The sequence below is a fragment of the Ciconia boyciana genome, chromosome 1 (genome assembly GCF_034638445.1).
Source record: "Ciconia boyciana chromosome 1, ASM3463844v1, whole genome shotgun sequence".
Taxonomy (NCBI): Eukaryota; Metazoa; Chordata; class Aves; order Ciconiiformes; family Ciconiidae; genus Ciconia; species Ciconia boyciana.
Window position 1 is genome coordinate 201,988,016 of NC_132934.1, and position 24,121 is coordinate 202,012,136.

Here is a 24,121-nt window from a genome sequence, read left to right on the forward strand (position 1 = left end):
ACAAGGGAAGGGAAACCTCTCAGGACATGAAAACGCTGGGTTCCGCGCAGCTGCCCGCAGACAAGCGGGGCTGAGGCTCATTCCTCACCCTCACACCAGCTTCACTGTATTTTCCGCGACCCTCCGAAAGCGCACAGACTCGGAACCGGGCACTGCGCTGGGCGCCCAGAGACGGCTGCGCTCCCCCCTCTGCCTCCTCCCCCCCGGCCCCTGCCCAGCGCGGAGGCCGGGATCCAGGACACTCGTTATTTTGCCGCCCAGCCGAGGCGCCGCTGGCCCCTGGCCCCCGGCCCCCAGCAGGCCGCCCCGCCGCCGCCCGCTCGCCCTTCCTGCGGCGTGTGGGACCTCCGCGGCGCTTCGGTGCGCGGCAGCGGGGGACCGCGGGCCGTTTACTGCTGCGGGCTGCCTGAGCCCCCGTCGGCAGGGCACGGCCGGCCTCCGGCACGGTCAAGCGCACACGGGGTTCGCAGGGGAAGGTTCTCGCCCCCCGACCTCCCTCGGCGCCCGCGCGGGACGGCCCGTGCCCGCCTCCTGCGGCTCGTCCCGGGCCGAGGGCGGAGGAGGAGGGAAGGCACCGCCGGATTCAGCCGCCCGGGGCGAGCCCGGCCCTTCCCGCGCCTCCCTCCGGCACTGCCCAGCCCCGGCCCCGGCCCCGGCGGGCCGCCCCGCGGGGCGGGGAGCGGGCGGCGGCCGCCCGCGGGGAGCGGGCGCGGGGCCGCGCAGGCCCGGAGGAGGCCCCGGCCCCCCGCTCCGAGCGGGCGCGGCCAGCGCGGCGCGGCGGGGCTCGGCGGCGGCGGGGGGCGATGGGGAGCCGCGGGCTGCTGCCGCTGCTGCCGCTGCTGCTGGGCGCCGCGCTGCTGCGGCCGGCGGCGGCGGCGGCCCCCGTTAGCGCCGAGCGGAGCCTGGCGTGGGGCCCCGGGCTGGACGCGGGGCTCACCCTGCCCGTGCGGTACTTCTACATCCAGGCGGTCAGCGCGGCCGGACAGAACTTCTCCCGCTCCCCGCCAGGTACCGTGCGTGTGCTCGTGGGCGGGCAGGGGCGCGGGAGGGAGACCCTGCCCGGGGCTGCGGTTTCCTCGGAGGAACCGGTCGGAGCTGCCCACCCCTTCCCCTTCCCTTTCCCCTCTTCCTTCCTTCCCCCCGTCCCGAGCGCTTGCTGTGCCGTCGCCGGGCCCCGCCTGCCCCTCCCGCCCCGGCCCCTCTCAGCATCGCGCCCGGTCCCGCACCGCGCGGGACACGCAGGCCCGGTGGGGAGCGGAGCACATGGTCGAACCCCTCCGTTCTTCTGGGACAGGCGAGTGCCTCCTTCCGTGGAGCTCTGCGTCTCGCCCACAGCCTCCTCTGAACAGTATGCGATTCACAGCTACAAACCAGCAAGCTCAAAACAAACCAGTGCTCCTGGAGCTGGGAAATGTAAAGAAACCCCAGTGCCCTGCTCAGCAGTCCTAACGTGATTGTCTTTAATGCTGCACACGCACCAGTCGCTTAAAACTTCTGTCTGGGTAAGCACGGCACCCTGGGCTCCGTTATCCCGCTGCCGCTGCGTTAGGAAGCAGTAATTTTCATCTCTTGTTTACTCAGCACAAGCACGAACCCTCCCATGCCGCTTCTCCCGAGGGTGGGAATTGGGGTTGGTTCTCGCAGTCCAGCAGTGTGCTGCCAGTCAGCCGATTGCTGCTGCAGGCTGATTCCACACACTCTATATTAATAGTTTTAATTTAGAATAAAAATAACTTTTGCATCGTGGATTTCATAATGCAGATAACCCTGAGATAGCCACCCAGTGCAAATCCTGTGTTGCTAAGTTATATAGGGTAGAGCTGGTAATTTTGCTCTGTATTATTTACTATTCGTATAGGTGGTACTGAGAGGGTATCTACCAAGTATGCACGGCCTCTTCATGTCTTGTAGTTAGAAGGCTGCTGCTTGTGAAATTAAAGAATAGACATACATTATACAGGTTACGTCTTCAGTCTGACAGAACCCCAGATACTTCAGGTCTGGATTTTCTCCAGCTGCTGTTGCAATCTGGTGCTGGATTGCAGCACAGTTTTGTAATTGCACTGAAGAATGCAACTGCATGCTCACTGCCAGTGAAGCAGAGGCTCACTTCAGCCGCGCGGGGAGAGCCTTGGGTTCAAACAACAGGTTGCTAAAGGTAGAAAGATGTGAAGCTCAATTGGGTTCTCATGGTAGTTTAAATCCTCCAAGATAAACTGATAGGACGTGGGTACTGAGAACCTAGTTTTGACCTCAGTGTCTTCATGTATGTTAGTATTTATATTAATAAGTTCAATGTCTTTGGAATGTTTCCAGGTCCTGATGCCATCTGGCATGGAGTGGTCTCCATTCATACCATGACATTCTGTAGCCTCCAAACCAAGGCAGTACATGCGTGCTGCCTGCAGGGAAGAGCTGTTGGCTCGGCCCGTGCTAACTGCTAAGCCATGCCAGGAATTATTTAGGAGAGTGTCAAGGATCCTTTAACAATTTAGCAGTACAGTTGATGATATTCCAGTGCTTGAGCACTGTTTCATGCGCTCACATAGACAGGGATGTAAATTTAAGTTCTCAAATGATTTTAAATGTTCAAATTCTATTTGTAAAATGTCAGTAAGAATTGCAATTAATAATATTTATTAAGGCACTGCTTTCCAATATAAACTAAATACATCTCAAAATATCCCTGCTGGGATAGCTAAATAAATCTGCATTATCACCTCCATCGCACAAACAAGAACACTGCAATCAGAGCAGGAGAGCTGCAGTAAGGCTTCCCATTTGTAAAATCTGTCCAAATCTATTAAATTGTGTTTTGTATGGATTAGAATTTCAGTCAAGTAGGTCAGTGCTTACTGGTATCCAGTATGAAACTTACATAGGATAATTAGTAGATTTTAAATCCAGATGAGTTTTCTGAGTGTCAAGTCTGATCACCAGAATTAATGTGCACCACTGCACATCACACAGTAATTTCGACCTACAGGCTGTAACTCTTTGACCCGTCTTTTTAGGAAGATGTCAAATGATGCGGAATGCACTCTTTCTCTAGAAAAATTATTCCAAAGATTAAAAAAAATCACTGCTGAAAATATGGAACTTACTTTTAATATAAACTGCATAGTTTTTTTCTTTGGATACTTGGATCACCTTATCCTTCTTTTCTGCTAGGTTTTCCCCTAGGTTTAACAGCTGCCCACCATGTCTTTATGTACGATTGACCATGACAAAGAAGTCAGCTGTTAACTGTTCTTCAGATGATCTACATACTCTGCTAATGAGTACTTTCAAGGCCTCCCAGGTATTCTTGCAGGTTTCACCAAATACTTTCAAAGAGCAGTGGCACGCTTTTTCCAGCACTCATTTCAGTGTAGGTAGAGTGCACCTCAGTTAGCTCACCTTTGTACCTGCAGCACTGCAGGACCTCCCTTCAGGTCTTTTGTTGACCACGATGCCTGGGCTTTTGTGATGGTCACACACAACTTCCTACCACGACCTGTATTTCTTTGTTCCTGGATATATGCCCACACATCTGACTGTTAAAGTATACGCTATTCAAAGGAGCCCATCTTGCTAAGTGAACCTGTTTTGTTCAGCTGCCTCTTTGACTCCACTGATTTCGCAGTTTCCATCTGTGAAAGTAACCAGCAATGATGTCAGTATAACAGTTGAGGAAGAACCCCTTATTTTCAGATCTTTTAATTTCTCTTCTGCATACATGTCAGAAATAGGGTGACTGGGGTTTTTGTTCTTCTCTAACAATTTGCATAAATCAATACCTTGTTACCTTTTCTCTCTTTCCATCCCTGCATTTCTTCACTCATTCATCCATGCATCCATTACCTCTTTTGCAAGCTACACAAGAGAAAAAAAAAATGCATAAAGCAAGTTTCATCGTCTGGATTTCTTAAAGTATCCCATTTTGACTGTGTCTGTATTTTAGTCTCTCTTCAGGACTGGAAAATTATTTTGTACTTAAAATGCTGTCCCAGACAGGTTTTCAGGGTAATACAGAAGTACTAGTGGTGACGATTCAACAAGGACACGTTTTTCTTTTATCATTCCTTTGGATTGAGAGAAACAGAAAAACGTGAGTGAAAATACTGTGGTAACCTTCCTCCAATTTTAAAAAAAGAAATCAGCAAAAAGCTGTTATAATTAAATACTGCGGTAGTACTTAGAGGCCTTGGCCCCATTATGCATTGAATGTTGTAAATCATAAACAAAAATCCTGCTGCCTCCAGTGAATAATTTGTACTTACATTAAATATTCAATCTCCCTTTTCTTCCCCCTCCCTTTCAGTGGGGTTAGATTTTTCCTGGAGAGCTTTGTGATCAGGTCACTCTTCCCTTGTCAAATGCTTCCTGCATCTAAACTGCCACCAGCTAAAACTAACGTATCCTTTGGGCAGATCTGGAGCTCTGCATGTCTCTAGAGCGGTAAGTACATAACCAGCTGGGAACAAAGACCCACTTAGTTATTTCCTGTAGGTGAGGACAAGGAGATCAAATTCAGTAGTAGTTGACTTGTGATTTCTCAATGTTCACTCATTTTTATGATAACTGAAAACTTTGTTTTCTCTGGTAGGAAATCACTATACCCCAGTTAAAATGCTGTTTTGTAAAATGGATAGAAAGAGATGAAGACATAATACCAACAGAAAACTATTTTCTCTGAGATCCTACCTCATGACATGCTCTGGATTTGAAGGCTTCTTCATCCAAATAATACTAGGTGATAGTCATAGGGAGAGGATACTTAGCTTAAGTCTGCTGCTTTTAAGCAAGTTGAAAAAGGTGGTTGTGACTGGCAGTGACATTTATCATAGAATCATAGAATGGTTTGGGTTGGAAGGGACCTTAAAGATCACCCAGTTCCACCCACCCCGCCATGGGCAGGGACACCTTCTGCTAGACCAGTTGGCTCAAAGCCCCATCCGATCTGGCCTTGAACACTTCCAGGGATGGGGCACCCACAGCTTCTCTGGGCAACCTGTTCCAGTGCCTCACCAACCCTCATAGTGAAGAATTGCTTCCTTCTATCTAACCTAAATCTACCCTCTTTCAGTTTAAAGCCATTACCGCTTGTCCTATCACTACATGCCCTTGTAAAAAGTCCCTCTCCAGCTTTCTTGTAGGTCCCCTTCAGGTACTGGAAGGCTGCTATGAAGTCTCCCCAGAGCCTTCTCTTCTCCAGGCTGAACAACCCTAACTCTCTCAGCCTGTCTTCATAGGAGAGGTGCTCCAGCCCTCTGATCATCTTTGTGGCCCTCCTCTGGACTCGCTCCAACAGCTCCATGTCCTTCTTATGTTGGGGGCCCCAGAGCTGAATGCAGGACTCCAGGTTGGGTCTCATGAGAGCAGAGTAGAGGGGGAGAATCACCTCCCTCAGCCTGCTGGTCACACTTCTTTAGATGCAGCCCAAGATATGGTTGGCTTTCTCGGCTGCAGGTGCACATTGCTGGGTCATGTTGAGCTTCTCATCAACCAACATGCCCAAGTCCTTCTCCTCAGGGCTGCTCTCAGCCCATTCTCCACCCAGCCTGTATTTGTGCTTGGGATTGCCCCGACCCATGTGCAGGACCTTGCACTTGGCCTTGTTGAACTTCATGAGGTTTGCATGAGCCCACCTCTCAAGTCTGTCGAGGTCCCTCTGAATGCCATCCCTTCCCTCCAGCATGTCGACTGCACCACACAGCTTGGTGTTGTCGGAAAACTTGCTGAGGGTGCACTCGATCCCACTGTCCATGTCGCCGACAAAGATGTTAAACAGCGCTGGTCCCAATACCGACCCCTGAGGAACTCATCACTGGTCTCCACTTGGACCACAACTCTTTGACCACAACTCTTTGAGTGCGACCATCCAGCCAATTCCTTATCCACCGAGTGGTCCATCTGTCAAATCCATGCCTTTCCAATTTAGAGACAAGGATGTTGTGCGGTACAGCATCAAATGCTATGCACAAGTCCAGGTAGATGACATCAGTTGCTCTTCCCTTATCCACCAACACTGTAACCCCATCATAGAAGGCCACCAAATTTGTCAAGCACTTTTTGCCCTTAGTGAAGCCATGTTGGCTGTCACCAATGACAACCTTGTTTTCCGTGTGCCTTAGCATAGTTTCCAGAAGAATCTGTTCCGTGATCTTGCCAGGCACAGAGGTGAGACTGACTGGCCTGTAGTTCCCTGGGTCTTCCTTTTTTCCCTTTTTAAAAATGGGAGTTATGTTTCTCCTTTTCCAGTCAGTGGATACTTCACCGGACTGCCACAGCTTCTCAAATATGATGGATAGTGGCTTAGCAACTTCATCTGCCAGTTCCCTCAGGACCTGCAGATGCATCTCATCAGGTCCCATGGACTTGTGCACCTTCAGGTTCCTTAGATGGTCTCGAACCTGATCTTCTCCTACAGTGGGTGGTTCTTCATTCTCCCAGTCCCTGCCTTTGCCTTCTGCGACTTGGGTGGTGTGGCTTGAGCACTTGCTGGTGAAGACTGAGGCAAAAAAAGTCATTGAGTACCTCAGCCTTCTCCATATCCCGGGTAACCAGGTTTCCCATTTCCTTCCAGAGAGGGCCCACATTTTCCCTAGTCTTCCTTTTATCACTGATGTACCTATAGAATCTTTTCTTGTTGCCCTTGACGTCCCTGGCCAGATTTAATTCTATAAGGGCTTTAGCTTTCCTAACCTGATCCCTGGCTGCTCAGACAATTTCTCTGTATTCCTCCCAGGCTACCTGTCCTTGCTTCCACCCTTTGTAGGCTTCCTTTTTGTGTTTGAGTTTGTTCAGGAGCTCCTTGTTCAACCATGCAGGCCTCCTGGTGTTTTTGCCTGACTTCCTCTTTGTTGGGATGCATCGCTCCTGAGCTTGGAGGAGGTGATCTTTGAATATTAACCAGCTTTCTTGGGCCCCTCTTCCCTCCAGGGCTGTACCCCATGGTACTCTACAGAGCAGATCCCTGAAGAGGCCAAAGTCTGCTCTCCTGAAGTCCAGGGTAGTGAGTTGCTATGCGCCCTCCTCGGTGCCCTAAGGATCTTGAACTCCATTTCATGGTCACTGCAGCCAAGGCTGCCCTTCAGCTTCACATTCCCCACCAGCCCCTCCTTGTTGGTGAGAAAAAGGTCCAGCATAGCACCTCTCCTCGTTGGCTCCTCTATCACTTGGAGAAGGAAGTTATCTTCAACACATTCCAGGAACCTCCTGGATTGCTTCTGCCCTGCTATGTTGTCCCTCCAACAGCTATCAGGGTGGTTGAAGTCCCCCATGAGGCCCAGGGCTTGTGAATGTGGAGCTGCTCCTATCTGTCTATAGAGGGCCTCATCCACTCGGTCTTCCTGGTCAGGTGGCCTGTAGGAGACCCTCACTATAATGTCACCTGTCCCTGCCCTCCCTTTAATCCTGACCCATAAGCTCTCGGTCAGCTCCTCATCCATCCCAAGGCGGAGCTCCGCTCACTCCAGCTGGTCATTGACAAAGAGGGCAACACCCCCTCCTCGTCTCCCCTGCCTGTCCTTCCTAAAGAGCCTGTATTCCATTCCAACACTCCAGTCATAGGAGCCATCCCACCGTATCTCCATGATGCCAATAAGATCATAGCCCTGCAGGCACGCACACGTCTCTAACTCCTCTTGTTTATTCCCCATGCTACGTGTGTTTGCATAGAGGCATTTAAGTTGGGCCCCCAATGAAGCTGACTTACTGGCTGGAGTGGCTGGAATTCCTTTGTGCTGCTTTTCAGGCACTCTCCTGCTGACCTGTGATCCTTCTCCAGGCAGCTATTGCTGGCACTGGCATCAAACTGGTAGGAGTGGGATGGATTGAGGTTCCCCTCCCCCAGCAACTTTAGAGGCAGAGGTGTCCATTCCTTTGGGAGAGTCATTCATGGAATCCATTGCCAAATTCGAAAGGAGGGGACTCACTCCTGCATTAACACCTCTGGCAGTATTTAGTTGATTGAGGAACAGAAATTGTTACTCACCTTTGGAGAAATGTGTCTTTCCTCTTATTTGGACTACAGCTCCACACTATCCTCATGCAGAAGACCATTCATGAGGAAACCAACTTGGTGATGTTTTCTTCTCAAGCCTTTCAGAAGACTTACCACAGTCTTCATATTTGCGCTGGCACTAGATTCAGAGTCTTCAGAGTGTCTGAAGTCTCATCACTCTGGTAGAGTGAAAAGCAGATACTTGGGTCATGAAAATATGGATCACACAAGAGGAAATTAATAAAATGCTGTCCCAACTGTCTTAGACCCAGGTACTTTGTCCTTCTCACTTAATAAAACTGTTCCCAAGTCTTAACCACAGGGGCTCAAGCATTTGCAGTATCATCCTAGTTGGCATGTATTCATTTTCTCTGTAATCCAAATCCAAGAGAAGTCTAATTCCATCAGAATCATTGTGAAGAACAAAACTTAAAATAGTCCTTTCCTTCTGAAGAGGAAGTCTTTCCCTGTTGCCTTCTCAGCTGCCTGATAATTCAAGGGTTGCCTCTCCTAGCTCAAGAATGGTCCGTCCCTACTAGCAGGAAATCAAAGATGGCAGGAGGCCTGTAGGGATGAACAAGGAGCTTCTGACTAAACACAGACAGAAGAAAGAAGCGTACAAGAGGTGGAAGCAGGGGCAGGTGACCCAGGAGGAATATAGAGATTCTGTCTGATTGTGCAGGGATAGGGTTAGGAAAGCCAAAGCTCATCTGGAGTTGCATCTGGTGAGGGATGTGAAGGGTAACAAGAAAGAATTCTACAAGTACATCAACAGCAACTGCAGTCTAGGGAAAATGTGAGCCTGCTGCTGAATGGGGCAGGGCACCTGGTGACAAATGACACAGAAAAGGTCAAGGTACTGAAATGCCTTCTTTACCTTAGTCTTTACTGGTAAGACCAGCCTTCAGGAATCCCAGGCCCCTGAGACAAGAGGGAAAGCCTGGCACAAGGAAGACTTATCCTTGGTGGAGGAGGATCAGGTTAGGGAACACTTAAAAATATGGACATACCTAAGTCTGTGGTGCCTGATGGCATGCACCCACGAGTGCTCGGGGAGCTGGCTAACATCATTGCGAGGCCACTTTTGATCATCTTTGAAAGATCACAGCAAACAGGAGAGGTTCCTGAAGACAGGAAGAAGTCAGGTGAAATTCAGTCTGAACACAAGAAAACTTTTTACTGTGAAGGCGGTCAAACACTGGAGCAAATTACCCAGAGAGATTGTGGAGTCTCTGTTCATGGAGGTATTCAACACTCAAGAGCACACGGTCCTGGACAGCCTGCTCTGGCTGACCCGAGCAGCGGGTTTGGACTAGATGATCTTGAGGTCACTTCTAAATGCAACATTTCTGTGATTCTTGTTATTCTGTTTCTCCATTATGTTTCTATTACCAAGTGTTGCATGGTACAACATAATACAGAGCAAAGAGCAAAGAAGAGCTGAAGGATATATGGAGAAAGAACCTGACTACTCTCTGAATAGTTCTGGATATCTGACTCGTGGACAGTTTTGAAACTGGCTACAGGATTCAGGCTAATTCAAGGAGAAGAAAACAAATGGGGAACTAAAATTAATTGTTTCCCAGAACTTCCTTTGATGCCTATAATTCTTGTGTTATCAGACAGAAGTTTTAGAACAAATGTTTTCTCTGTAATATGTAATCACATTTTGGAAAAAGAACTGCCTTAGGATCCTTTTAATGCAACAAATACCAGAATGTTTAAATGGGGATTAAGCAGTCATGGAAAACCTTGACTGAAGGCTATTGAAATTATGTGTATACAAGTTGTGATTTTTCAAGTCCTTTTGTTGCAGATTTCTAGAAGGGGAAGGCGGTAATTTCAAAAGTATTGCTCTGTAATGTCTTTGTTCTTACTATCTTGCACATCTCTGCTGGTGACAGTAAGGTGCAAGATAGTGAGCAGACCTTTGGTTTAAATGTCAATTTATGGCCTACGATCATGCAGCCATTCTTACATTATCATTTTATTTCTACTTTATGCCATCTTGAAAGGTAATCAGTAGCTAGATGTCAAAAATATATGAAGGGGGCAAAACTATACTTTTCTGCCTCTTCTCTGATGATGACTCTACTTGCAGATACACCAAAACAAGTTGAGGAGCTCCCAAATTGGGAGCCAGTCTGAATCAATTCTTCTCACATAGATCCAAGCTGTAGAGATCCCAAGCTGTGACAGTCTTAGATTTAAACCAATATACCATTCATAGAAATTGTTCTGGAGTTTAAGTCTATTAGCACTGCTTGAGCTAGACTTATACTTGCCCAAGGAAATGTCACACTGCGTAACTGTGCTGCTCATGTGTCTTCAGCCTACCACCTAAGCAAGCAGGGAGGTGTCCACTCATCGTTCCTCTGAAGAGGAAGTACCACATATCTGGAGCAACCTTAACATCCTCTACTTCTCAGAAGTCAGAAGTGCACTTCTGGAAATCATTCTGGACTGATACTTAACAAATGAGGCCTTCTCATGATAGATCTGCTAGCTACTGAAGACAATACTTTGCATTCCTTAGTTGGTGGGAGTGCTGCTTGCCACACTGGCATTCCAAGAAGGAATGAATGCTTGCTGCATTTTATTTCTTCAGTGTTGTCAAATGAACGTATTCTGACTTGCTTCTTGGCATCTTTAGCTGGCATGGACTTTGAATAGTAAGAAAACTGAGGGATGATTACAAATAGTCCACATTTTATATTCTTACATTGGAACACAAAACAGAAGACAGGGTGTGTTCAGCCGTGAGAGATTCTTCTGCTCACAGACACTGACCATATGCTTATTGATTGAGGCATTGACTCTGACAACAATATCTGGAAGCATCTGAGTTATTCAGGGTAACTATTCCTCTGTGAAGAGGCATGACATGTCAGGAAATACACGTCTGAAATCTCAGGGATTCTGTCTAATTTAATCTGGAGACTCTTGCACAGAAGTTGACTTGAATCCCATTTCAAGATCCAGTGCTCTAAAGAAGACATGATTGATTGTTAAAGGACTGTTGTACTTACCACATCAATGCATTTGTGGATGCAAAGTATGTTAAAATATGGATTGTATAGCATTAACTGTTACATCTCAATCATTTAGTGCTGTTGGGACACACTTGAATTTTAATAACATCTTGATTTTATCCGGATTTTGTCAGTTTAATTTCTTTCTGTATAGTACTTGGTGGTGACATTCATTACATTTGTTTGGTTTGCAGTGCTTAGACTATAACATTTTGTGAATAATCTGTCCCCCTCTTTTTTGAAGAATAAGGTTGACGATTACCGTTAGTGACAGAAATAAGGGAATATAATAGATTTATGTTTATGCATACTCGTGTTGTCCACAAAATATTCCATACCCAGTTAAAAAGTCACAGTGATGAAATGCTGGTGATCTTTAAGCACAGGTCAGACAGATGTCCAGGAAAGATCTCTACTATCATTCTCTTATCCCTGCTTTTCAGTAGCTGGGACTTTAAATTTGCAAGACAGTCAGCTGCAGCCCAAAGGTGAACAATTTGTATCTGACTCCTGCATGCTGCAACCGCCTTTCCACAAGCTGGCAAGTATTCTTTTCTCCTGTTATTTTAACTTGGTTTCCTATCTTTCTTACTCTAGAGGAAATGATTGTTCCTCGGAGCACTAACTTGAAAACTTAGTACTAAACCTAATCTTTGCTTCAAAATACCGTTAGCCTTTCCTTCTGTCTTGTAATCATTAGTTAACTTTTTATCTCCATCTACAGGTTTTCCATTTATTAGGTATGTGATGATCAAGAAAATTTGGTAGGATGATCTTCCATCACTGGAAATTAATTTCACCAACTTGGTAGAATAAAAAAATTTCTAGTGCAAAGTTAAATTAAATTCCATGGACTTAACCCAGTACAGTTTGCTCTCACCTTTATTTCATATATATTATTCTAATAGCTTAAAGTGCTTTTATCTGTTTTTATTTTCCTCTTTTCAGGAAGAACACAGTTTAAAGTGGTAATTAAAGCACTTTCTCCAAAAGAAGTCACCAGAATTTACACCCCTCGCCCTTTGGATAGAAATGATGGCACATTTCTTATGCGGTATCGGATGTATGGGAGTGTCAGAAAAGGGTTAAAAATTGAGATACTTTATGGTGATCAGCATGTAGCTCAATCTCCTTATATTTTGAAAGGTAAGGGTATTTTTTTTATTTAATGTAATGTATGATGGTAGCTACAGAAATGCTATGGACTAATTTACTGCTAGAGGAAGAGGTGAGAAATTAGAGGTTTGTTTGCCCTTGTTCATCATGTAGTCTCCTCACAAACGTTCTCCTTACATGGAGAAGTAAGCAGTGACAGTCTATACATTGCCAAGTTACAGGACCTAGATGCATAAGCATGTAGATTATGGCCTCTGAGGTTAAGGTGATGTGTCTGGACATCTCCTCTTCCCTCTTGAGTAAGGAAATGGATCTCTTCAGATTTGGTAGGGAATGAGAGTGCAATGCTTGTATTTTTACTGTTTTCAGCAGGTATTCACTTAAACATTGTGTTATTTTTATCTAAAGTAGAAAATATTACTTGCACAAGCAAGGAGTTTGTGTTGTTCCCAACACTTTATAATTTGAATGTCTGTGATTTCTAAAAAGTGTGATCCTTCATAACGACAATATTTATTTAACTAGACAATATTTAACTTTCTTTCCATTAGCCCAGTTTAATTCAGTGCAGGTCTATACTATGGAAGAACTATTTAAAAGCAGGGAAAACAAGGCAAATTACTCTTTCATTCCAGATCTGCTGCTTTAACTTCCTTCTCTTGCTCTCAAATGGACAGCTGTTTAGCAAAGAAAAAGATAATATTAAGTTACTTTATACTAATCTGGAGAGTCTTGTTTCAGTTCACCACTACTTCTTCTAACCAGAATTTGGTCATGTTTTTTTTAATAAAATTACCTAAATACAAACTTAGAAATGTCTTCAAACTGAAATGAAACTGTCCTGAGTCCTTAAGGTAGTAGTATGACTTCTTTTTGCTGGTGCACATTTGCAAGGAGCCATGAAACTATGACACAGGACAGAACTAGTTTTGATTAGAAGTCCATGAAATAAGGGGTTTTTTTCACGCTCTACGAGACTCTTGCTTATACCTAAGCTCTCTGCTTCAAAAGGACAGAAAGAATAGTTGACTACATATAAAACACCTCATGCCAGAGGTAAAGACTACTGTATCAAAGTTCTGAATCAGGCTAAAATTGAAACTGTAATACCTGAGCTTTGGTAGTTATGGACAGTCAGAACAATTCTGAATACCCTATGTGGTTGGCAGGTGGCACAATAATGGAGCTTCATTTTGCAGATTAATTTTACCCTGATAACAAAAAATCTAGTATTTTGATTTCTGAAAAGAATGTTGCTGTTTTCTCAGTTACACTGCTAAACCCCAGAAATTTTATAGGGAGGGTGATTTCCCAGGAAAATTTTAGAAAACTTGGAATAAAAAATCTCAAGCCACTGTAATGTCTACATTTATATGCCTCTGTGTTTGGGGAATTATGATTGATGTAGAATCACAAATATAGACTCTCAGTGCTTTGTTTTATGCAGGACCAGTTTATCATGAATATTGTGACTGTCCTGAAGAAGACTCTGAGATCTGGCAGAACGTTATGTCTTGTCCATCCCAAGAACCTCAGATTGCAAAGGACTTCATTTCTTTTCCCACCATTGACCTTCAGCGAATGCTTAAGGAAATCCCAACAAAGTTCAGTCAAACAAGAGGTGCTATTGTTCATTACACTATTCTGAATAATCACATCTACCGTCGCTCCTTAGGGAAGTATACAGACTTCAAAATGTTCTCCGATGAAATGTTCCTGTCACTGGCAAGAAAGGTATCAGTTTTGATCATTTAAGACTGTTAAGTCACGTTCTAATATGGCAATAGTGCGTTTGTTGTTGTATCTTCAGATTTATAATTCCTGAAGTAAGATTTGACTTTTGTTTTTTCATCAAGATGACAGTGTATGTTAAGGATAATGCATGGGGACTGAGCTTGACAGTAATGAAATTGCTAGGAAAGCTGCAGGGGCTAAGGCCCAATTCTGCGAGCCTTTTCCTGGCCTCCGTGAGTGTTCCTTTCAGACTTGCTTGCAGGGCAGAAACTTGAAATTCATACCTTAAGCTCAGCTAAATCTATTAACTGTCTAGTAGGTTTATTGATTCTGCATGACATAAGAGAACTGAGGAATATATGTAAGAGTGACAAACAGCTTCTATCTTTGTGTTATTATCCTTTCTTGGGTATACATTTAGGTTCGTCTTCCTGATGTGGAGTTTTATCTTAATGTTGGAGATTGGCCAGTTGAGTATCGGAAAGCTAATGATACACCTGGTCCTATACCCGTCATTTCATGGTGTGGCTCTGTGGATTCAAGAGATATAGTCCTTCCAACATATGATGTAACCCACTCGACTCTTGAAACCCTACGTGGAGTCACAAATGATCTCCTTTCTATTCAAGGAAATACAGGTAAATTAGAGATCACGGATTTAAAAACAGAATTTGTAAATGCTATCAAAGAAGCAAGTTGCATTCAAATAATGTGTTAAAGTCTTCAGTTCACAAGTGGCTTAGGAGGTCTCTTAATACAAGCAGGTTAGTCTTTACAGATTGTAAACACTTTCAGCACTGCTACTAAGCAGGTGTTTAATATGGATTTAGAGCCAAAATTTAAGAAGTCCAGTTTACAATAATAGTGAATTTTAACTTAAAGGTATCCAGACAATAGTGACTGTGACCTGTCAAAAGAAAAGTAAATATAATTAAAAGGCTTTTCTCCTCAGTGAAGGACTTGAATATGTTCCTTCTAATCAAATAGTAATCCTTTCCCTGACAGTGATGTGGCACAATGTTCTGTTTACATAAAACTGAATTTGAATCCCGGAAGAAATAAACTAGTATTATGCTGCAGCTTCTTTCAAATAAGAAAATACTGTCTGTATAAAAAAATACCTCAGAGTGGGATCTTCTGCATTGCTTTTCTAACTTTGAAGGAAGAGTCAGTTTTTCTGACAGGTGTCTTCCCCTCCCCATGAAATTCATGAATACTTAGGGATCAGACAAATGGCATGAACAATACCTAAGGAGTAAAACTTGAGTGAGGAGGTATTTCTTTTTATTTGATTAGTTCACAGTTTCTCCTTTCTTTATTAGTTTTTAAATTAAATATTCTAATTAAATTATCAGTTTGAAGCACTCCGTGTTTACTGATTTAGTACAGCTGCTTTTCCAAGTAGGAGGTGATAAGAACCTACTCCACTTTAGTAGGTCCTCTAAGGAAATTTCCAGCAGAAGGATGAGAAAGGACATATTTAATGTTTTTAAAAGCAGGCAGTAAACAGAGATGAAGTCTTTCAGGCTCTTGCAAAGTATCTTGAGGGCACAGTATAGCCATTTTTTTTCCTTTTTAGGTCATTATTAAGTGATTCCTCAAGGACCTAACTAAATTGCTGGGTAACAGAAGTGGATTTTACTAAAGAAATTTTGGTTATTGTGGTAGGCTTTATGGATGGATAATTAATTTTTAGTATTTTACTTACATAATTTGATTATAATCCTTTATGTAGCTTTCAAGATATTTCAAGTTATTTAAATATAAAATTATTGAGTGGAAAAGGAATTCTCTGATTTTCCTTCTATAAGTGGCTCAGTTTCTCATCCCAAAATTCAAGCCAGAACTGGGAGTTTAAGCCCTGTGATTAGTAAGCGATTATGGATTCACTACAAGAAATCATGCCTGTTTTACCCTGTCTCTGAATGTAATGCCACTGTAATAGCAAGTTCCTTATTTGCACTAGACATATCATGAACATTTCATTACTGTTTGCTTTTACCTTATCACTCAATGCTTGTAGGCCCATTCTGGGAAAACAAAACTGAGCGAGCTTTATTTAGAGGTCGGGACAGCCGAGAAGAACGTCTCCATCTTGTCAAGTTATCCAAGGAAAATCCAGAACTACTAGATGCTGGAATAACAGGATATTTCTTCTTCAGAGAAAAAGAAAAAGAGCTGGGAAAGGTTCAGCTGATGGGCTTCTTTGACTTCTTTAAGGTAGCAGGCAAATTACAGTCTTGGATTGATTTTGCTATCAAGTTCTTACCAACTGAAAAAAGGCTTACTTTTGCTACTTCCATTCAGTAAACAAAACAGTTATGCTACGCTGGGAACACTGGTCCATGCGGGGTAGATAGACCACCTGTAATCAAAGTCATAGTGTGACACACTTCAAAAGAAAGCCACTATACTTTTTTCGTGGAGTCCTTAGAGAGAGTCCTTGGAGATTTTTTTTTTTTAATAGATTGAGAAATTTGATTTCTCACCATCAGGGTTTCTTTTATTTGGGGTAAATATGAAAACAATGGACACAACTTGTGTCCATTGCAAGTACATTATGGATGTCAGAAAGAGTCCTTGTAGTAACAAGTTAGAAAAACAGACAGTTGTGTTTGTTGCACTTTAACACACAAGTTCCACGGCAACGGTGGTCTAAAAAGTAAAGGGGACAGAGTCCTGTAAAACGCAATTATAATATATGGCAATTGAAGTTCTGTTCCAGAGATTAATATATCAGAAATGCTGTAACAGCCAAGAGCATCTGCCAGAGCAGTACGTTCATGGTTACTTTTAGCATAATGTTTCAGATTATTTTATATAATAATATATGTTTCAGATTATTCTACATAATAATATAATTTTAAGTCAGAATAAATTTACTCTTTTTGAATTTAAGTATAGATTATTTTATTTCCTACCCAGCTCTACCCCTTGCTCTGTCCCAGGACACTTTAATAGAATACCCATCAGACAGTTCACGTGACACAAAGGTTCTTGACTGTCAGTCCTGGGTTGAAAACAAATCCTTTTTCCATTATGTTATCCAGAACACCATGAAGCTACACCTGCTTAACACTAAAACAGGTTTGAAGATGAGAATGAATAAACACAATCACATCTTGCCTGTGAAAATAATGTTTTAAACAGTCAGTGTTCCTATTCCGATTCAAAACGTTTCACCTTTTTTTCCTCTACCTTCATATTGTAGTACAAATACCAAGTGAATGTCGACGGGACTGTAGCAGCTTACAGGTTTCCATACCTCTTGCTGGGTGACAGCCTAGTATTGAAGCAAGATTCCCAGTACTATGAACACTTTTATATTGGATTAAAACCTTGGAAACATTATGTTCCAGTTCAGAGAAACTTAGAGGACTTGCTAGAGAAAATAAAATGGGCTAAGGTAAGTTCCATTACTAATTCAAGTTCAAAGTAATAAAAACATGTAAACAATTTATCTTAATACTCTCTTCTTTTTGTATTTCCACATATGTATTTTGCATTAACTCTATTGAGATCCTGGGATAAAGGAAGTACATTTTGTTGTTAGTGCAAGATGCGAAGGCCTTAATTCAAGTAATCATCTCTATTCAGGGAAATACTTAAGAATTCATTTTAGGTATGTGCAGAAGTGTTTCATGAATCAGAGCCTCAGTATACTGACTAATGCAGGTAATTTTCAAAGAAACGCCCAGAATCCTAGATACTACTTAATTAATTCTATCGCATTTTTAGGTCCTGACTAGAACAGAAGTCATTGCTTGTTCTGTCTGAATGTACAAAAAAATCACTGCTCTGTAACATGCTCAGAATGAGAGGCTGGGATTCTGTAACCAAATAAACAGATATAATTGTGTGATTGAAAACACCATTTGTGCTTTAAGTTTAGCTATTAGGTTAAAAAACATAGGAAAAGTTTCTGTTCTGAGAGTACTGTTGTTCTTCATAAAGAATCAGTTGAGAATACTAAAAGCTTTGAAATATAGACCTAAAAAACTTGAGAGTAAGCACATGAATTCAAGCAGAGTTATTTTTAAAAGCAAGACATTGAATTGCTTTGCATAGGAGAAGACAACAGCCGTGGCTTTGTCTTCTGTAAAACCAAGTGTGTCTGGGAGATGTCAGACCTGATTTTGAAGAGGCTTGTGGTTTGGACAAAACAGTGGAGCAGTAATCAACTGAGTTTTCAAAATTGTACAATTATCCCTGAAAGTTGTTATTGACAGCCCTAAGGTACCAGTTGTGACGATAAAAGCAATCCAGTATTTTTTAAAAATCTGCAATTTAAAGTGTTCCTTTGCAGTCTACCAGTAGTTGCACATAAAGTTGCAGAGTTGAATAGCCCCTTTAATAAAACTTCTAATGCCGGCCAGGATTTGAGTAACTCACTGATTGCTCTATTATTCATTCGTTTCATCTCAATTTTCCAGGCAAATGATGAAGAAGCAAGAAAAATTGCTAAAGAAGGACAATTAATGGCAAGAGAATTACTTCAGCCTCACAGGCTTTACTGCTACTATTACAAAGTGCTCCAGGTTAGTGCAATAGATCACTTTATTACTTTCCCCCATCTGGTACTGCTAGAAATTTCATATTCAGTCCTTACTTATATCAATAGCAGACACTGTTCATGCTATTCACAGGAGATCAGTGTGAAGAGCTTTGCTAAAACTTGCTTCATCATTAAAGAGGCAACCTGACATAATAGTTGTTTTACAGAATCAGAGATTTTATTTTTTTTGCCCCCATCCCCACAGTCAGACCTGTTTTCAGGGTCACTTGGTATGTGGTTTCTTATAGATGTAGGAGATAATCTGTACACAACTTCCTTCCTTTTTCCCTTCATGCTTATCCCCTTGTGAGCTACGCTGCTGTATTACAAACCAATGAATACATGGAAAAGAAATTCCAGAAGTATGGCTAGTAGAGTGGTATGGGGCGAAGCAGGCCAAATAGTCATTGCTTCCCCAAAAGATGCAAATCTCTAGTGAAAGAAGTTTCTGTTCTCTGAAAGTACTAATTTCTTTTTCCTGTTTTGCTGTGCAGAGTTAGATCTCAGCTTCAGCAGCCATAGGTTGACACAAAGTTTGGAACTGTTCAGTGTACAAAAATGATAGCATTATCTGCTTAAAGTGGTTAGAGGCACAAATAATTACAATATTCAAATTACCATTAATAATAGGACAGGGGAAAACATTAAAGGAGGTTTTCAGAGGCAATGTAGCCTATTAGTAGGTGTGTTATAAAGACACCTTGTAAACAGGTTGTAAACAATGACATAAGGAGCCTGGATAAAGGCAAGCCTGTGAGTGGAAGGGAGGAGGAAAATTCTGTTTCATGAATTATACGTTGGTGCTTATAGCATTCTTAAATGTTGTTTACATATTTCAGAAATATGCCAAACGCCAAGCCAGCAAACCTGAAATACGGGATGGAATGGAACTTGTACCTCAGCCTGATGACAGAGACTCAGTATGCAGTTGCCACAGGAAAAAGCCTTTAAGGGAAGATCTATAACTGTACCGGATGGAGAAAATCACCCACTTACAATGCAAGAATTTAAATAGGAATTAAGCTGTGAAATCTAAGACATTTACGCACTAGCAAACATTCTTAGTTATGTATTCTTCTTGTATTTACATATCCTTTTTCACACTGACTCTGATCTGCAATGTTGGTTCCCACAATTTTGTCTCCATGACCACCACCAGACAGATACTGAGCCTGTAATGGGGAGCGTCTAGGGGATTTGTTTGATGTACTGCATCATCAGGAAGAAGAGCACAGTGCTGCTCGTGTTCCAGCTGGGACCTAGTTACCAAAGTTTTATGAGGAACCAGTCATCCACAAAAGATCTTCCATGAGTCAGTGCAAGTTATTCTAAAGGAGCATTTGCAACATACTAAAACAGTGTTATGATTTCTTCATAAAGTTTACCTCAGTGTTAGATTGTTTCTTGTATACAAAACAATTTTCTAACTAGACAAAGAAAATGAGTATTTGAGATTTACAGATATCAAATCTGGTGTTGCTTTGAGATTATTTTGTGGTCTATAACAGAATAGAGAACATGATATAATATTTATCAATTTCAGAGGAAAATAGAGAGGAGGGCGAGAGATCAGAATAGTATTTTTATAAGCACCATGGCTGTGAATCACCAAAATTAAATGCTGCTTTAAAGCAGACTGTGTAGCTATCACAATCACAGTGCTTTGAGTGCCAAGACACCACTCTGAAGATCTGTTCCCTGCCAGTGACCATGTCTGTGAATCTAGGCACAGATCCACAAAAGGACTCAGGAACTTCAGGTGAGGGCAGGTGAAATACTGGTTGTCTTAGTTCAGCAATACAGTCTCCAGTGTTCTAGGCTACTTGAGTATTCACACATCTGACATTTGTTAGTAGAGTTTTAGACCTCCTAGGTTTAACTTCTGTGTAGAGCTAAGGATGCCACCATCTTTTTCAGTTGGGTTCATGAGCTACTTTTTCCTGCGCCTAAGTCCCCAGAGGGATCTTACCCATTTTCTGAATTTAGGTCATACCTAACCTTATACTGAGATCAGACAGCAGATCAGACTTCATCATTTTGGTTCAAACATGACAGAAAAACCTATGCTGCGCTTTCAATGTAATAGTCTAGGGGTTACAGACCATACTAAGCAATTGGGAAGCCAGTTGTCCTCCTTGGTTTGATTCAAAGCCATTTTTCCAGAGTGCCTTAGCTCCAGACTGGAGAAGAGGTCTTCCACTGAAGTTGTGCAGTCATGAAGCTAACAGTACAAAATTCACAGGGCCAGAAGGAGCTGGTCATACCCTTGCAACAAAGTGTGCCTTTGGGTGGGGCAAAGGAAAAATCCTAGTCCTGGATGTGGCTCCCAATACCCGTGTTGATTTTTACCCAAGTTTGTCTACTTCAAAATGCATAAACAGTCCTGGGAGGAGACACCAATGCCAATACCAAGACCAATGCCCACAAGCACCCATTTCTGTCCTCTGCATTTTCATCTTGGCTAATGTAGCCTGCCTGAGCAGCTTCTTACTCAGCTACCCTCAGATAATGTCTTTCATGGATACCAAAATTCTCCCTACACAAAAAAGAATGAAAACGTCTTAAGATTGTGGACTCATCTGATTGCTTAGGTGCCCAAAGTTTAGTGCTCTACACCTCCTGCAGGCTTCATTCTTGGTTCTACACTGCAAGTTACTCTCCTAAAATACATAAAACAACATTTCTGCACTAGAACAGGAAGAAAGACTAGATTTTTCAGTATGCTAAATATGGAAAGAACTTCAGGTTTCTAAAGAGGTTAATGCAACTGTCTGTCAGTCATTTATTACATTATGCTAGTTAAGAAAAAACCTGGAATGTGTTGCTCTACCCATCATCCTCTTTGTTCTGGTTCTAAAACATATATAGTGGTGGTATTTTTATTTAGCATGACAATCAGTCCTAGAACTTCAGACTATAAATATATGTTCAGCTCATCTGACATAAAATTTTCTACATCTAAATTCAGGAACAGGGTTCCATTGCTGAAGCTGACACTTAAAACTGAGTATGTGCTCCTCTTTCCTTCTCTGTGTACGGTCATTTTTACTGTATGATATGATCTCATTTTGTGATATTATCCATTATACCATGCGCATTTTATATTCACCAGTATTTATGGAAGTGGTGTGCTCAGCAAAGGCAATTAAGCAACAAAATTGAAGCAACAACGTTTTCCACCCCTCACACACCTATTTCAAACCAAAAGTCTAAAAATGATCTGTTCATATTTTTAAAAATGGGAGGGAACAGGGGGAGTCATGACACATACTTCAGGGTTCTTTGGAAATATCTGTGTAGGAAAACTTGCCTGGCTTGAAACAGAAGTCTCTCAAACTGGACGAAGAATCAGATAAAATTTAAATGGTCATGAATATAAATAAAAGTGAATATTTCATCCCTCCTTTCTTCCCTCATAAAAAGGAAAAAAACTATTCTAAATTCTTCTCTGCCAAAAAACCTTGCTTTTGTAATAAGCATCCCTTCAAAGCAAAGACTACTTTGTCACAGAATGCCTTACAGATGCTTTTATAGCTTTGAGGCAAGAAATATCCTGAAAAATATGAATACATTCATCTTCCTGCCAAAATTAAAAAACAGTAGACATGGTAGAACTTTCATTAAAAGTGTTTAGTCATTTGAGAAAATCTGGTTCAATTTATAACTACAGATCTTCCAAAGATAAAAGAAGGTAAGGCAAAGCCTCTCTTCTTTCCATTGGTGGTACTATATGCAATTTAAATTGTAATGAAGAGCAATCGTAACAATTGCCCCTCCAGGTCAGAAAATATGTCAGATCTATTTTAGTTTCATGACAGGATGATACTCTTTGGCCTGGTGTGTTACAGGAATTGCTAAATATTCAGTAAAACCTGTTTGTACAAGTAAAGTGTAATACATACATACATTACACAGTATTTTTAAACAACATCATACATACACTAGAGTTTCTATTATTCTATAGTAGTTCTTGAACAGCAACTAAGTAAATCTCTTGTACACCTAACAGTTGGTGGTAATTTTAAAAAATAGTTACCATACCACAGTACTGAATTTTGCTACAGTAATTTCAGCTTTAATGCACAACATAGGATTTAATATAGAGAGGAAAATCTGTCCTGTTTTCATCAATGGTAGTCATTTTTAACACACTGCAAAACTTATCACTGATGACGGAGACAGGTTTATTGGTTTGAAATAGTATGTCCTAAAGTTCAGGGCCAATATTTTCAAACGTAGGAATCTACATAGAAGTAGTCTGACTTCCAAAAATGCAGAGTCTTTACTTAAGGTTCCTTATTTTCAGATCCCTTTAACCTTAACAGTAGTTGCATGCAATGAACACTCCAGAAAATTAGTCCGTTTATGTTATGTCATATATATGTTCTAATATTTAGGCACCCACATTTGGAAATACCCAACCTCAATTTCACCTTGAAATGAGAACTAGTAAATCATTATCTGTTGAACATAAAGGAGATATAAATTCAATACATTTTTAGACTGTCTTTTTTGAGATTTACCTCAAGATAACTAATATACTAGTTTCATTACAGTATTGTGCCAGGTCCGCCTTGTAGATTCATAATTAAAAAAACCCTATAATCAAAGCTTGCCTGATGGAATGTTAGATTTAAGCATCCATCCTGGGAAGCATACGCCCGACATTTATTACATTAGAAAGTAAATTATTTAGTTAGGGTGGAGAGCTGACAGGGAAAACATACATCACCTGTTTCAGCATGTTTGAGAAGCTTGCAAAGAAATAATAAGAAAAAGAACCATTACATAAACCTAGGATATTATCAGCTCCTTTACCACTTCAGTTTTTCAAAAGTGTTCTCTGTAAGGGCAGTGAAGAAGTGCAAGATTTTATATAAATATATTATTAAGTTCACAGGGTTTAACCACTAGAATCTTCTTGTCTGTGAATACTTTCACAGCATTTTAATTAGGCTATGTGAGTACTAATGCTTGACTTCTGTTTTGAGTTGTTAATAATGTGAGAAAATCTATACTGTAGAGAATTATGGCACTAATTTTGTATTTTGCTGTAAGAATAAGAGAGAAAGGATTATTTTGCATGTCTGTCTGAAGACATTTGAGACATCTGTAGCACACACCTTAATTGATTGAGAATCATGTGAGTGGTGATAAGCAAGAGGTGTATTAGCAAGAGCGTGGCCAGCAGGTCAAGAGAGATGCTTCTTCCCTTCTGTTTGGCAGTTGTGAGACTGCAACTTGGAGTACTGTATTCAGTTTTGGACCCCCCTATACAAGAAATACACTGACATAGCAGACCAGATCCAGCTGAGGACCACCAAGGCGATAAAGGGGTTGGGGCACATCCAGCTGAGGACCACCAAGGCGATAAAGGGGTTGGGGCACATGAAGTATGAGGAGAAGCTGAGTGAGCAGGGTTAGGTCAGCCTTAAAAAGAGAAGGCAAGGGAAAGATTACCTTGCTGAACTCTAAAGGGCGGGTGTAGAAAAGATGAAGCCAGACTTCTCAGAGGTACACAGCAGAAGGCCTGCAAACAACAGACAAGCTGCAACATGGGAAATTCCAACTAGATAAGGGAAAAATAATCTTCACGCTGATATCCCCAAGGAGATGAAGCTTGGCCTACATGACCTCCAGATGTTCATTATTCTATGAACTACATTTCAGTCATACAACAAGCATTTATCTAGTCAC

General features: G+C 42.1%; 2 protein-coding genes across 6 annotated transcripts in view; one reads left to right on the plus strand and one right to left on the minus strand.

Annotated features, from left to right (window-relative positions):
* Nucleotides 1–709: 709 nt before the first annotated feature.
* POGLUT3 (protein O-glucosyltransferase 3) lies at nucleotides 710–21,821 on the plus strand. Of its 3 annotated transcripts, none has more exons than XM_072850591.1 (9): nucleotides 872–1,008; nucleotides 11,463–11,564; nucleotides 11,972–12,165; nucleotides 13,583–13,869; nucleotides 14,291–14,507; nucleotides 15,893–16,089; nucleotides 17,081–17,275; nucleotides 18,303–18,407; nucleotides 19,264–21,821. In XM_072850591.1, the coding sequence occupies exons 3-9, from the start codon at nucleotides 12,069–12,071 to the stop codon at nucleotides 19,387–19,389; spliced, it is 1,224 nt and encodes a 407-aa protein (XP_072706692.1). In that variant the 5' UTR covers nucleotides 872–1,008; nucleotides 11,463–11,564; nucleotides 11,972–12,068; the 3' UTR covers nucleotides 19,390–21,821. The 3 variants fall into 3 exon arrangements, with proteins under 3 accessions (XP_072706691.1, XP_072706692.1, XP_072706693.1); XM_072850592.1 differs by having other exon boundaries at nucleotides 885–1,008; nucleotides 11,466–11,564; XM_072850590.1 differs by lacking the exon at nucleotides 11,463–11,564 and having other exon boundaries at nucleotides 710–1,008; nucleotides 11,968–12,165.
* The window catches only part of LOC140646521 (uncharacterized), a 28,377-nt gene continuing 13,281 nt past the window's right edge, over nucleotides 9,026–24,121 (minus strand). Inside the window, exons 4-5 of one of the 3 annotated variants that reach the window (XR_012040477.1) lie at nucleotides 23,885–23,954; nucleotides 9,026–9,111 (exon numbers count right to left, since the gene is read on the minus strand). The gene's annotated coding sequence lies outside the window, so the exon portion shown is untranslated. Of the gene's footprint in view, nucleotides 9,112–15,946; nucleotides 16,235–22,014; nucleotides 23,955–24,121 lie in introns of those variants that run through there. The other 2 variants (XR_012040476.1, XR_012040475.1) reach the window with 2 other exon arrangements.